Source organism: Pinus tabuliformis, chromosome 2_2 (genome assembly GCF_031772625.1).
Source record: "Pinus tabuliformis cultivar Carrire ecotype Pingquan chromosome 2_2, CPIR1, whole genome shotgun sequence".
Classification (NCBI taxonomy): Eukaryota; Viridiplantae; Streptophyta; class Pinopsida; order Pinales; family Pinaceae; genus Pinus; species Pinus tabuliformis.
In genome coordinates this window covers 434,171,149-434,186,541 of record NC_142300.1, presented here as the reverse complement: position 1 = coordinate 434,186,541, position 15,393 = coordinate 434,171,149, and the positions used below count along the sequence as shown (strand labels likewise).

General features: G+C 41.7%; 1 protein-coding gene across 4 annotated transcripts in view; it reads left to right on the top strand.

The window, feature by feature from the left end:
• LOC149193118 (cation-chloride cotransporter 1-like) overlaps positions 1-15,393 on the top strand; it is a 291,136-nt gene that overhangs the window by 37,102 nt on the left and 238,641 nt on the right. For 3 of the 4 annotated variants that reach the window (XR_016254409.1, XM_089404786.1, XM_089404785.1), the window contains exon 2: positions 872-950. Coding sequence is in view for 3 of the 4 variants with exons in the window: in XM_089404786.1 (XP_089260912.1) it covers positions 872-950 (79 nt within the window). In the remaining variant the exon portion in view is untranslated. Of the gene's footprint in view, positions 1-842; positions 951-15,393 lie in introns of all 4 variants that reach the window. The other variant, XM_089404787.1, reaches the window with a different exon arrangement.

Sequence of the window (15,393 nt, the reverse complement as noted above, 5' to 3'; positions counted from 1 at the left end):
ATAAGTTTTTCCTACCGGGACTCTTCCCATCAGTGAAAGTTCGTAAAGAGCAGGGGGTTTTTGCTGTGGTGACAGTGGGCAACTACCCCATTGTTGTCTCTTGGTCTAGTTTATGCCTTGTAGGGTTTCCCTCTCCAAGGCTTGCTAGATTTAGGCACTATTACTTCATTGACATCCATGACAAAGGAGTGTGCTTCATGTTCTCATTGGGATTAGAAGAACAGAATATAACGGTGGTAACAACATCCACAATTTTTATTCGGTAAGTAATCCTCCCCTTATTTATTTTCAGAGTTGAGTATGTTCCAAGAAAGTTGTTTCATTCTCAATGATTGGTAAGCTTATCTGCCCTCTCTAATTTTACAGAGTTTAGATCTTAGTTAGACTCCTTTGAATGTACTAAACTTGTCTGTGACTTATATTAGTGATACTGGCAATGATTCAGAAGAGGGAAATACTGGTTTTTCTTTGAGATAAGCATCTCTTAAAACATTTCTTTATATAACAAGTGATTAGTGTTACTTTTAGCCAACAAGCTCCTAGATGATTTCTTTCTCACCCTTATTTATGCTGCTAAATGCAAATTCCAAATCATAGTCCTATACTTGCCATTTTGTTGGTGTCTTTATTCATCATGATATACATGTTATATTGTACAATACTAGTTTTTATACTATATGTATCAGCCTTTTTTATCATGGAGTTGATTATTATTTTTTAATTGTCCTTTTCCTTTTAAATATGCTTCTCTATCCTATATTCCTTATAAGCTTCAAGCACGAGGCATGTGTTGGATATGTGCAATTGACAACTAATTTTTGTTTGTTTAACTTCTGTGTCAGATTATTTTAATTAAGTTGATTTTATGCAGTATGGGTTGGCAACAAGCTTCTGTGACTTCTACCTCTATAGATGGAGAGGATCTTTTGACCACTTCTGGTCGTTCCAAGGTAGAGTTCTGCTGGATTTCTTTATATAAACTCAATTCCTGACGTTCTTGTCTATTTATCTGTGCATGTCATATGTGTACATGCATTACTAGTATTTGTTTGTCTGATTCATAACCCAACATGGAACCATGGAAAGGCAGAAGCAAACGAGAAATGAATTACAGGAACAAATTGCAAGAGGTGATTTAATCAAAACAATGACTCTAGTTGATGGTTGTCCATGTTTCTGACCTATATGGCTATTTTGCACAAAGTTCTTAATCGAGTATAATCCTTCTCTTTTCCTAAGTGAAAAGCCATATAGATATTGCCTGATCCATTTCCCACTGATCCAAACTCATCGATTGCATTCTTGAACCAAATCCACCACACAAAACCAAGTTTTCACTTGGAATTAAATATTGGTTGTAGCCTTAGTGGTACCCTGATTGAATCTGTGCTGCTGTCGGATTTGATATTGTGTGCCTAGTTGAAACATTGTCTGGCTGTTTACTTTGCATTGGTGGCACCTGCATTTGTAATTGTAACGGTGCTTATGTTGGTACTCACACACATAGTACTCATGTTAAAGAGAAGAAGAAATATGATGGAACCGGAAATACAATAAAATTTAATTCAGTAAAAAATAAAGCACAATGATATTTTTTGAAATTGTATCTCTGTTAACTTAATCTATATGTTGACTTGCAGTTATTGTAATTTAACATAATATATCATAAGATTAACTTAAATTTAATCTTATCAAATGTAATTTAATTTAAATAAAGAATTGAAAATGTAATTCAATTTAATCTAATTTATTTGTAATCTTAGTTAAAATATATTGTGATTTAAGGTGATCCAATGTTATCATATAATTGTCAAATCCCTCTAATGCAATTGGTTTTGAGGGTTTCGTTCTGTAAGGTGGCCAAGATTCAAAACTCATGGTAGTTGGGAGCAGACACACAAAAAAATATCCAGGGCTGTTAATGGTTGGTGTGGCCCAGGCCTGGTGTGATCCCTGGCTGCTTTTGATGGATTAAATGCCCCTAGGTTGCGATTTCTTAGACTAGAGGGTAGTCCTGCAAGTCACGGGCATGCTAACAAACAAAAAAATGTTATCATATAAATAATTTCACTGGATTTTGTCAAAGCTATAATATTACAGTTTATATCCATCAAACTGTTTGGGTTTTCCAAGTTGAAACAGCTATTATAGAAAGGCATTGATTGATCTCTCTCTGAGGAATCTTGCTATGGAAGCCCATGTAATCCATGAAGAATACTTTTGCCTCATATTTGATTTAGCAGCTCATTCATTGAAGGCGCTACAGCTATTGATCAGTTTGAATGGCCTATGATTCTTCTGTTACTGATTGACCTCCCTAAGATTTGTAGCAATTGTTTTGAAGAAGCATTATATTATATTTTAAATGACAAATAAATGCTTATTCAATTGTCGCAAGAAAAGGGAAAAACACTGTTTTCTCAAACGCTACCATTTGTTGTTATAATGCTTGCACTTATTCTACTACTTGAATATGCACTATTCTAGCATGCTTCATGCTCATCCAAATAGTGGGTGATGTCTGTGATTGTAAGCATCCTATCAAGTAGTGATGATTCCATGTGGCCACCACCTTAATGACTTCTCTAGTTTTTGTGTTGAAAATCTGTAAGCTGCTTCATATTGTGTTACTAACTTAATATAATGAAAATTTGCATGTAGGGACTGCTGGAAAGTGTTCATCTATAAGTTGCCCCTTTCAACATGTCCATGTGAGGGGTGCCTGCTAGCAATTTGTTGTCAGATCTTAGCCTTAATATGCTATGGTTCATTGTGCTCGTATATTATATGTCATAATTAAAAAAAAGAAAGAATGTCCACAAGTGATCAAAATAGGTGAATGGGGCTTGAAAATGCAACTACAAAAAGGATGAAAGTGAAAAAAATCCTTTGGTCCCCACTCCCCAGAGCAAAAATAAACTAAATAAAATCACAATAATGGAGTGGAAATAAATGTTAATTGGATAAATCCTCTGCAGTCGAGTACAACCCTGAAGGCGAAGAGAGGCAAAACAAGCAAAGCCACAGAAGGAAGAAAGCTGGCCCAATAACAGTAAATGAACTTCACAGCCAAGCCAATATCTGCTTGTTCTCATGAGCCAATTATTGATTTGTGCTGACTTCTTGTTGCCTCATGTCAGCCTTTATTTACTATGGTTCTTTATGCTCAAATATTCTAAATTATAATTAGTAAGTAGACAATAGTCAGTTAATCTCGCAGCTAGCCAACACCTATATTTATGCTTGAGCCAATAATTGCTTTGGGTTCACATCTTTCCTCGTGAAGAATTTATTATTATTAGTTTTTTAAACACATCTTTTATTTACAGAAAAATATTTACAAACAGAAGACCAAAAATGGAATGTTATATGCAATGAACATCATAACCTCTTCTGAAGAGGTACCAAGGCAGAAAGAAAAGCAGAATGCTCAATGATGCAAAGATTGAGCATCTTTAATCAGCAAAACTCATTTTTCCAACAATTGATGATGAACCTCATCATTCTAGCCTGAATTGAAGGCAGACGAGGAGCTTGGCTTATGATAAAAAACAAGTTAACATCACAGCTTCCATAAAACCCAAAGCATAACTATCCTCAAACAATGTTAAATCCTATAAAAAGGCTGTACAAACAGAATCTCGACAGTGAGCGGGCTGTACAAACAATGAGGGAGATTGCCACTGTCACCTCAGCAATCCTCCTCCTGCTCTTTAGTGGAATTGCAGCACAAGGGAGGCTTGTGAGTGATAACTCTGTTGACACCTAATCTTCATGATTGGGGGAATTTTGTGTAAATAAATAAATTAGGAATGTGAACAGTCATTGGGAGATGAACTGAACAATCACTCCTATTGTATATAACAATGACCTACCTATGGAATAATAGACGAATCAGTTGTTTGTTTTGTGGAGTTACTGCCTGGTCTGACATGGTATCAGAGCCAGCTCCATTTTTGGCATAGTCTTGTAACTCCCTTCTGCTAGTTTCATGTAGTCTATCCACTGCTGGGCTATCTGTTCCTCTGTTCCCTCCACAGTGACTGCCACTGTCTAAACGCTGCACATAGACCAGTCCGCCCAGTCCGCCCTCTAACAGTTTGCACGATTTTTTTTTGCATGATTGTAACGTCTCTCAGTTTTCCAGAAGTGGAGCAGGAGTCACCCATTCAACTCTGAAATGTTTCTTTGCAACTTCATCTTCTTACTTTTGAGATTTTTTCATATCCGCTGGTGCTTTCATAGCTGCTCTGTATCATAGACGCTGTGACAACTTTTGGAGGTATTGGAGTAGTTAGCTGGATTCAGCTCGCCTCTGTCTTACCAAGAACTTTTCTTTGACTCGCGTTGTGGTATCGTGACCATCCAGGCTTTCAACTGGGAGTAGGAACCCATGCAGGATCTTCAATACCGGCCTGCTTTCTTATCTCCATAAGCCCTGCCGGCTCAAGCGGCCCCTTCGGCATTATGACGGCGCCTGAAACACTCTCCATTTGTGATGACGGTGTCTATCATGTGCTTGAGCAGATGATCTAGAAGCCCCATGTCTCCAATATGCTTTCGAGCTTCTTCTCTTAGCGCAGGCCGTAAGATTGGCTTGCCCGGAGCTGCTTTCTTTTCATGACCAGTGCCTTATAATCCACGCTCACAACCCCTTATTTTTTTTTTTAACTAAAACGGGTGTATCTTTATTTATATTGGAAGAAATTTGGACTTACGCCAATGCTGCCATCATTACATTGCATCTAGTACTATTCCATAATGCATGCTGCAGAGTCCTCATGGGTTACATGGGTGAATAGAACTTTCCCCGTTTATGAGAATTTGGCCTTTCCCTAGTGTACAGCCCTTATTTGCCAACAGATCAGCTTCGTTGTTCAGATTTCTGAGTATGTGGAAGCATTTGTAGGATTCAAAATCGAGTAGGACTTCCTTCAGTCTGCTCAGAGTTTTGTTGAGGCTTACATTGATGAACAAGTTCTCCGAATTTAACTTTTTAATTATGAGCTCGGAATCTCCGAAAACTTGGATTTCTTTGTCCCCTCTGTCTCTAGCAATTTGGTAGGCTTTAAGAAGGCTTAGTATCTCGGCTTGATTGTTAGATTTCTACCCAATGCCCCAGGAGAAATTGTCCCTTTTGACTCCAGCCGGGTCATAGATGACCCCACCTGCCCCAGCAGCCCCGGGATTGCCTTTGGAGGCGCCATCAAAAAAGATCGTGGATATTTTTTGTTTTCTCCACCATACCTGAAAATTCTCTTCCGTTTCTCTTATTCTCCAGATTGGATTCATTGCTTGAGGGGCATAAAGCAACCTCCGGCGGTGGGGGGAGAGATAATTCAGCCACCTTTCTTCTTCGGGAAGTAGCAATGGATCTGCAGAAAAGTACTGCTGTTGGGCAGCTTCCAAGAGGAGGGATTTCGCTTTTGCAGCTACAGCTAGAGGAGTTTGTTCTTTTCCGTTGAAGATCAGGTCATTCCGGGCCAGCCAGGTCTGCCAGCAAGTGAATTTGGGGATGGCGATCCAGATTTTCCTCCAAAAAGATTTGTTGGGGATTTTGTGGGGGTAGCAATGATTCCAGGCGTCGAAGAGATCGGCTACAGAGTTATACGAGGGAACAGTGATTTGGAACTCATAAAGGATTAGACGCCACACCTCTTTGACAAACTTGCAGTCCATGAAGAGGTGCTTGGCTGTTTCTTCACTGTTACTGCACAACACGCATCTGTGAGGCCCAGCAATGCCTCTTTTCATCAGATTTTCTCCGGTTAGCAATTTATTATGAGCCAGGGTCCAAAAAAAGAAGTTGACTTTTGGTAGAGTGAGGGGCTCCCATACCTTCTTCCAGAATTCCAGATTTCTGCTGCTGTTCTTTATGGGTTGGAGAGCGTTGTAGGCTGCCGCTGATGAATAAGTCCCGGAGCGCCCCCAACCCCATCTGTCCTTCGACCATCTGCTCACTGGAGCTGCTTCCTCCAGCAACTCATCGAGCGCAGTCATCTGGTGATTTAAGCGGCTTGGTATACCATGGAAGTCCCAACCGGTCCATGCGCCACGACTGTCCCATTTGGAGAGATCGTAAACACTGTTGATTCCAGCGCGCTCCAGCCATTGTCTTATTTCGTCGATTTCCTCATTTTCTGACAGAGGGGCGCTGTCCATAATGCGATCATGCCACAGTTTTGTATGTTTACCATTGCCGGGGATTTTATAAACTCTGTCTTTGAAGAAATTCAGACTTTTATTACAGAGTTTCCATACCTGGGAGCCGTTGATTGTTTGGGAAGCTTGAAGGTTTCGAAGCGATACCTTATGGACATACTTTGCTTTCAGAGTTTCGCTGACTGGATGCTTTGGATTCTCATATAAATTCCATAGTAGTTTTCCACCCAACGCCAGGTTGACCATGGCTGGATCCCTGATTTGCAGACCTCCTTCTGCGAAAGGCCGTTTCACCTGTTCCCATTTCACAAGATGCATTTTATGGATGTTCCCTTTCCCTCCTTGCCAGAGGAAGTCATGAATCAGTTTGGAGATGTGTTCTGTCACCTGCTTTGGTGCTAGTAGGAAGGCAACTTGGTAAATTGGTAATGCTGAGAGAACAGACTTGATCAAGATGACCTTACCTCCGGGAGTGAGCCAATATCCTCCCCAGCTTGTGATCTTTGTCTTAATTTTGCTGATGACTTCAGACCACAGGGCTCTCTTGTTGCAGCCATTAATGATAGGGAGTCCAAGGTATTTTATCGTCTCCCATTGGGCTTGGCTATTGAAGCCTAGGATAGCAGAGGTATTTGCGAGTTCCTGTTGATCGATGTTCCATCCAAAAACTTCACTTTTCCTTTCGTTTATGGAGGCTCCCGTGGCCCTGCAGTAACTTTTTAGGACTTCATCAAAAGCTTTAGCAATTCTAGGAGAAGCTCCTCCGAGAAGGAGAGAGTCGTCTGCAAAGAGAGCATGATTCTGGGCAGGGGAGTGAATGGAAGGTTTAAGGCCTGGGAGAGAGCCTCCCTCTTTTTCTGCTGAGAGTGTCCGCCATCAAAATGTAGAGGAAGGGAGAGAGAGGGCATCCCTGCCTAAGACCTCTCTGGGCTTGGAAAAAGGAGGTGGGGCGGCCATTGACGAGGGGGGCAATCCAAGGGGAGTCAGTGCAGGCTTTGATGAGAGCAACAAAGAGGGGGGAGAAACCATAGGCAAGGAGGGCTTTGTAAAGGAAGGCCCGGTTGACTCGGTCAAAGGCGTTGGCCATGTCAAGTTTGATCAGCATCCCCTTTTCTTTTCGTTTCTGGCTTGAATGAATGATCTCTTGAACTTGTATGACATTGTCCAGGATGTGCCTACCTTCAATGAATCCGCCTTGATTGCTGGAGATAAGTCTGTTTAAGAGAGGCTTGATCCTGTTTGCAAGGAGCTTTGCAAGGATTTTATACGAGGCGTTGCACAACGAGATTGGCCTGAATCTGGCAAAGGTTTCAGGATTTGATTCTTTTGGGATGAGGGCCAGATATGTGGAGTTGGTTCCTCCCCCTACCTTGGCTTTATTCCTGAATCCTTTAATCATCTTTAGCAGATCTGCTTTAATAATGTCCCAGCACATTTTGTAGAAATGGATGGTAAATCCATCGGGCCCAGGGGCCTTATCTGGGTCCATAGACTAGATCACTTTTATGACTTCTTCCTCCGTAAAGGGCCTGTTGAGATCGAAGTTGTCTTCAGATCTGACCAGAGGGGGGATATTGGAGAGGAAGTCTGCCATGTCCTCCTCATTACCTTGGATTCCAGCAGTGAAAAGCTGACTATAGTGATTTACAGCTGCCTCTTTGATCTGACTGAACCCTTTGCAGGTCTGCCCTTCTGCTGTTGTTATTTCAGAGATGTGATTTCTGCAGAGTCTTGCCCGATATTGGCGATGGAAGAAGGTGGTATTCCTATCACCCGCCTTCAACCAAAGGCTTCTAGATTTGATTCTCCAGTACTCCTCCTCTAACCGAAAGGATTGAAAGGTCGAGCGTTGGATTTTGACTTCTTTATCCAGCAGTGCTGGAGTGACATCTCTGTTTTCCATATCTGTTTGCAGCTCCTCAAGGGTCTGCACCATTTCTTTTCGGAGACTAGTTGGATTTGGAGCAGGTTTTTTGATCCACTCCTTCAGAGCGTGCTTTGTGGCTTTGAGTTTTTGCTCCCACACGTAGCTGGGGGACCTTGAGAAGGATTTGCTCCAAGCTGCTTTCACTGTGTCAAAAAAACCTTCTCTTTCTGTCCATAGAGGGCTGAAGCGAAAAGGGATGGGGCCCAAATCTTCTTCGTCTTCTAGAGAGAGCTGGATGGGCTTATGATCTGAAGTAAGTTTGGGAAGGATTTTGGTATTGATGATCTTTTTAGTTGTCATCAGAGCACCCTGAACCAAGAATCGATCCAGTCGAGCAGAGATATGTTCCACTCCCACCCTGTTATTGGTCCAGGTGAAGAGCCCTTTCGCTGGAATGAAATCGATGAGGTCCCAATCCTGAATGAGTCCTTCGACCATAGGAAGGAAGGGATCTCTGCTGTGAGTGCCTCCCCTTTTTTCCTTATATTTTAAAACGATGTTTAAATCCCCGGCCAAAATGATATTTTTGGGGGAGTGATGCTCAAGGAAGGCTATGAGGGAGGTCCAGCAATCTCTTTTTTCTGAGTATAAAACAGGGACATAAAGGTTGAAAAGGGAGAAGGATAACTTACTTGGATTGTGCATTAACTCCGTGTAGATCCAGTGTTGAGTTTCTTGAGAATTTTTCAGCTGGAAGAGATCCTCTGACCAGAGAGTTGCGAGACCTCCAAAAGAGCCTCTTGAGCTGACTGCTTTTCCTACATTTTTCTTCCATTTCTTTTGACTGATATCCAAGAGGGCTTTCCCCTCTATCTTTGTCTCTTGGAGCAAGAGGATGTCTGTGGGCTCCATCTTGAGAAGATCTTTAATCGCTTCAGCTTTCGCGGGATTACCCAGTCCTCTGCAGTTCCAAGAGACGAGGCACATTATTTACCTGGCAAGTGGAGGGAGCCTCCCTTAGGAGGCCTGTTCCTTGTATTTCTTCCGATAGACATCTCAATAGTAGGCTGGCTACCTTGAGTTTTTAGCCTTTCGGCCTCCTCTTCCCTTTCTTCTCTGCGAGATTTCCTGCCTACTTTTTTGATGGGTTGCTCGAAGGTCTCATCCTCCGATGACCCTGAACTATCAATAGGCTTTTTCCTTGTGATATCTGCGTATGTGGGGTTTGAAGGGCTTCCTTGGGTGGCCTCAGGAAGTGTCTTTTCCCCTCCCTCTTGTATATTGGTGGGAGATCCAGGCTGTTCCAAGGTTTCCTGGTTTGTTGTAGCTGCCGTTTTCTGACTGTTTTCTTTTCCATTTGGATTATTGCCTTGGGTGTGATTGGCACTGCTTAGAGCCTCTTTCAGGGGGCCTTTCCCGGTACCCTTCCTATTGGGTTTTTGGATTAGAGTCCACTGCTCTCCGTTTTGGTTCTCTGGAAGATCTTTTGCCTTTTTCTTGCAGTGTTTTGCAAAATGCCCGTAGCCATGGCAGTGTCTGCATTTGAATGGGATCTGTTCGTAATCGAGCTCTTGGACATGGGTCCATCCTGCTACTGTGAGATTGATGGCTTCCGGTAAGCCCTCCTCTAGGTCTACTTCGACGCAAATGCGGGCACAGGAGTATTGATCTTTCCTCGGGGCTTGGTTGATATAATTGCCTAAGGCGTTGCCGATGATCTGAAGGGACTTGGGATTCCAGCAATGGAGAGGAAGGTGGGGGAGGCGTACCCAGATTGGGACGGCCGTAGGAACGTCCTGAGTTGGATCAAAATCAGGCGACCATTTATTGAGGTATAGACCTTGCGGCCCCATGAAGTAAGGGCCGTTCCTGAAAATCAAGTTTCTGTCGTCTGCACTTTCGAAGACAAAGACGAAGAAACCTTTGCCCACGAAATAACTTTTGACTCCCTCTTTGATAAGCGGCTTCCAGTTCCTTTGAGTCCACTCCTCCACCGATTTGGGAGAGGGCCAGAGGCCCGTGAACTGGCCAATGAGGCCACGCTCAGCCAGGTTTAGAGCGGCTTTACAGGTTTCTTCCTCGGGGAGGGCGACAGAGGGGATGGTGTCCATCTTCTTCACAAATTTCTGCTGGCTCACAGAAGAAGGGCGCTTATTGCATCGTGCAATCATTTCTTTGAAGGCTGAAACCTCCGGGGGGGAGGCAGATCCGAGCCCCCAGAGGGCTCCATGGCTGCGCGCAACAGCTGCAGATTAGGGATGAGGCGCGGCGGCCCAAGGGGCGCGCGAATGCTCGGAAGCCCTAGCCCGGTTGCTCGTTCACGGGCAGAGCTCTCAGTTCACAGCTTAATCCGCTTCAGCGCAGATTACCAAGAACGCTCACAACCCCTTATTGATCGTGAGAAGACTTGTCCATTGTTACTGCAAAGAAGAGTGCCAGCAGACCTAAATGCCTTGTTATCGGCAAGAGAATTCATGGGATTTTCCATCTGAGACCTGCTGAGTACAAGAGGTCGAGGCTTAGCAGGAACCGAAGAACAGTTAATAGAGCCTATGGAGGCGTTTTATCTGGTTTAGCTGTACGTGACCAAATTATTAGAGCATTTTTGGTCGAAGAATAGAAGATTGTCAAGAAGGTTTTGAAGATGCAAAAGTCTAGAAGCTGTTCACATATTTACGCAGTTGTAATAAGGCTGTTTGGTATGGTATCTACGCTGATTGTATTAATGCTATTTTGGAACGCTGATATGATTAACACCATATGTATTTTTAACGCTGTCCCATATGTTTTAAGGCTGTTCCATATTTTTTAAAGCTGCCATATGTTCTAACGCTGTCAAGCACTTTGGAAGGAAGTCTTGCTGCGTGGCCTAAGCAACAACTCTAGAATATAGATGTTTAATGTTTTGTTTAAAACATTCTCAGATTACATGAGATGTCTGCCATCAGAGCTTGAAATTGTAATGCCGTTGCTGCTCCAACTTTGTAGAGCTTGCGGTTGATGCCGTTGCTACTCCAACTTTGTAGAGCTCGTGGTGAATGATTGATTATTGATTGTGATATGAATTAAACAAACAAAATCGTTTCCCACAGCAATTTTTGAGTACAATTTCACTGTATATCAGCAGAAGTATTTTTTTTTCTATCAGCAGAAGTATTTTTTTACAAAATGCATTCAATTATCTCTATGGTAGGAATAGTTCTCACCGGCAAGGAGAACTATCCTGAATGGTCCCGGATGATAAAACACACCCTCATCTTCAATGAGTTGTGGAAAGGAGTTTGTGTCGGAGAAGGAGACAATGACCCTGTACAGCCTCCCTCAGACAAAGAGCTCGTCATTTGGGAAAACAAGAACAGCAAAGCCTATGCATTAATCGCAATGTCTGTAAATGAAGAGGTGAGTCGCCATATTTCATCATATTCAACTGCCTTTGAAGCTTTACAAAAGCTGAAAGAACTCTGACTCACATTCTGCACTTGAAGTTGTTCAGCTCATGATTAAACTCTTCACTCTTGAACTGAAAAATAATGATCCTCTTGCTCTTGCATCTGAAGTAAAGTCTATAATGCATGATATCAAATCCACTAAGCTTGAGCTGGATATCCCTCTTATTGCTTTTCTCAAGGCACTCTATCCTACCTACTCCAATTATCTTGAGTCTTTACAAGCAAATGGAAATCTTAAAGATATAACCTTTGACTCTCTTGTGAAAAAGTTTGCTGAAAGAGAGAAAGCCTTTGGAAAGAAGACAGCCCCTGAATCTTCTGAAGAGACTGTGTGCCTTGCTCATAAAGAAAAGCATCCTGCTCAAGATTCTACAAGAGGAAGAGGTGGACGAAGAGGAAGAGGAAGATATTTCAGAGGCAGGGGGGCAGACATTCTCAAGGAGAAAAGGCAGACTTACACTGCATTCGCTGCAAAAGAAATGGATCACATGATGCCTCTACATGCAAGCTACCATGGGACAAAATTGAGCAGAAAAGAAACCAACAGAAAGGTAAAACTGATGATATAGACAAAGGTAAAGCGCCTGAATCTGCTCACTATATTGAGGCACAATGTAACATTGGATTAAATGAAGATTTGTTTAATGCTTCACTTGCTTCTTCGAAAAATGATTGGTTGCTTGATTCAGGAGCAACCTGTCACATGACTCAGAGAAAAGATTTTTTTGAAGATTTCACTGACAATGTTGATGGAGCAGTATACTTTGCAGATCAGTCAAAAATCATGCCATCAGGGCTTGGCACAATCAGGCTTAAACTGCCTTGTCTTCCAGACTTTCTTCTGGATCATGTTCTATATCTCCCACAGCTCAAGAGAAACTTGCTGTCCTTGGTGCACATCTGCCAGTAAGGTCACTCCATTCATATGTTTGATGGCAAGCTCGAGGTAAGAAAAGCTTCTGACCACTCACGTGTCATGTGGGGAATAGAAGAAGAAAGGCTTCTCAAACTGCAAGGAACCTCTGCTCATGCACAACATTTCTCATATATTTCTCATCATGAAGAAGGTACACTTCCATCAAGTTTATTATGGCATGCTAGATTTGGACATTTAAACTATGACAGTCTCTGCTTATTGAAGAAAAATGGTGTTGCTGGTTTGCCTACAATTCCTAGGAAACATAAGCAATGTGATGCTTGCATTCTAGGAAAGCATAGCAAACAGTCTTTTCATGATTCAAATTCAAGAGCACATAGGAAGCTTGAACTCATTCATTCAGATTTATGTGGTCCAATGCGTGTTCCTTCTGCAAATGGAAATATATCATGACATTTATTGATGATTACACCAGAATGTGTTGGGTTTATTTATTGAAGAACAAATCTGATGCATTTCAAACATTCAAGAATTTTCATAAATGGATTGAAAATGATGCACAATCTCATATTGGGTCTATTCGCACTGATAATGGAAAAGAATATACATCAAATGAATTTGAAAACTATCTTCGCCAACATGGGATCAAACCAGTGTTGTGAAAAGCGCGATTAAATCACGATTTTTTTGAAAAAAGTGCACTTTTTTCCCCGCGCCAATCTAATCGCGCTTTTTATACGAAAAAAGTGGCTATATTTTTGCCGATTTTTTTTCTGAAAAAAGCGCGCGTTTTTCAAAAAATCGCGCTTTTTTCGATAAAAATCGCCGGGTTGCCAGGCAGCGCGATTTATAATGAAATTTTTGGTTTTTTTTTGGTCATTTGGATAGTGGGCGCGTGCGGAAGGAGGAGTCAGTCTTGGAGAGAGTAGCTGGAGGGTTTGTGACCAAATCTAAGTGCTTATAGGACAAATTCAAGAGGAGACCACCAATTTCTCCATAGAAACAGTATGTGGATTAATTTTTTTTTGTTTTCCTTGTTTAAAAACATTTTTTTTCTATGTTTTTCATTGTTTTTGGTTGGGAAACTTCATATGGGCACCATTTTCCTTTTGTTTTCATTGTTTTTAAAGAATTTTTTGTATTTTTTCATTGATTTGGGATGGGTAACTTGGTATGACTATGGGAACCAATTTTTTTTTTTTTTGTTTTCATTTTTTTTAAACATTGTTTATGTTTTTTTTATTGTTTTTGGCATTTTCCATTTGGTTGGGTAACTTGGGTTTGGAACTTTGGATTCTGGAAATTTGTAAAATTTTGTAAATGCTAAATTGTAATCCTAAATTCCTATTTCCTAATCCTTATTTTCCCATAGGTTTGCAAATTCAAAGTTCAAAAACAAACATGCCAAGGAAATTGGATCCTTTCTGGGAATATGGTGAACCTAAAGCTCCGAATGATAGACAAAACTTGAATTGCAAGTTGTGTGGAAAGGAGATACGCGGGGGGGTGTACAGGTTGAAGTTTCACCTTGCACAAATCCCTGGACATGATGTGGGGCCCTGTATAAATACAAATCCTGAACTTATCCAAAGAGCCATGAGAGCATTGGAAGAATTAGAGCACACTAGAGAGGCCAAAGAAGAACTCAAAAGGCAACTAAAAAGGTCAGCTGAAGGAAGTGGGCCAAGTGGCACTGGTTTTACTGCAGCATCAGTCAATCCGATAGCTGCATCATCATTTTTTGTTCCTCGAACCACACCTGGTTCACAACCATCTATCGGTTCAATGTTAAAAAGAACTGATAAAGAACAAGCTGACAGGTTGATGGCAAAATTTCTCCTCTGGAGTGATATTCGTTTCAACATTGTAAGGAATAATCCATTTTTCCAACCTACTGTTGATGTTATTGCCAGTGTTGGCCCGGGGTACAAAATCCCTTCTTATCATGATTTCAGAGGCCGGATTCTTCAAAATGAAAAGCGTGACTGCACCCAAAGATTGGAGGATTTTAGGGCATCATGGGCACAAACAGGCTGCACTGTTATGTCAGATGGTTGGACTGACCAAAAGGGGAGAACCCTTATAAACTTCTTGGTTAGTTGTCCAAAGGAGACTATGTTTATCAAATCTGTTGATGCATCTCATCAAATCAAAGATGCAAAAACTTTATGTGATTTGCTGGATGTGTTTATTTTGGAGGTGGGTGAACAACATGTTGTCCAAGTCATAACGGACAATGCTGCAAATTATGTTGCTGTTGGTAGAATGCTTATGGACAGGCATCCTACTTTATTTTGGACACCTTGTGCTGCCCATTGTATTGATTTGATGTTAGAGGACATAGGGAAAATTCCCTTTGTCAAAGATATTGTTGACTCATAAAAAAGCATCTCAAAATTTATATATAATCATACATCTGTGCTTAGCTTGATGAGAAGATTCACCAACAACAAAGAGTTGGTGTGCCCTGCCATTACACGGTTTGCCACGAGTTTCATATCTCTTCAATCCCTCTTGAATTCTATGTGGGATGTGAAGAGAATGTTTCTTTCAGAGGAGTGACGTACTTTGTCAATGAGCCACAAACCAGAAGGAGAGGCCGTATGCAGACTAGTTTCATACTAGGAAGACTTCTGGGCGGGAGTGCAGGAGGTGTGCGCCGTTACTGAACCTTTGGTAAAGGTTCTTCGGTTGGTTGATGGTGAGAAGCCCGCAATGGGATATTTGTATGAAGCCATGGATAGGGCCAAAGAAGCCATTCGGGCCTACTATGATGATAAGGGAGATGATGGGTTTCAGAAACAACTCCTTCTATGGGGAGTGATTGATGAGCGATGGAACAACACACTCCATCGTCCCATTCATGCTGCTGGGCTTTTCCTGAACCCTGCATTTTCCTATGCATGTGGGTTTGATTTTGATGCTGAGATCATGGATGGGTTTTTATCCTGTGTCTAGAAGATGGTGCGATCTCTAGAACAACGTATAGAGATCTCTAAACAAATTGAGACATATAAGATGGCAGGTGGCACATTTGG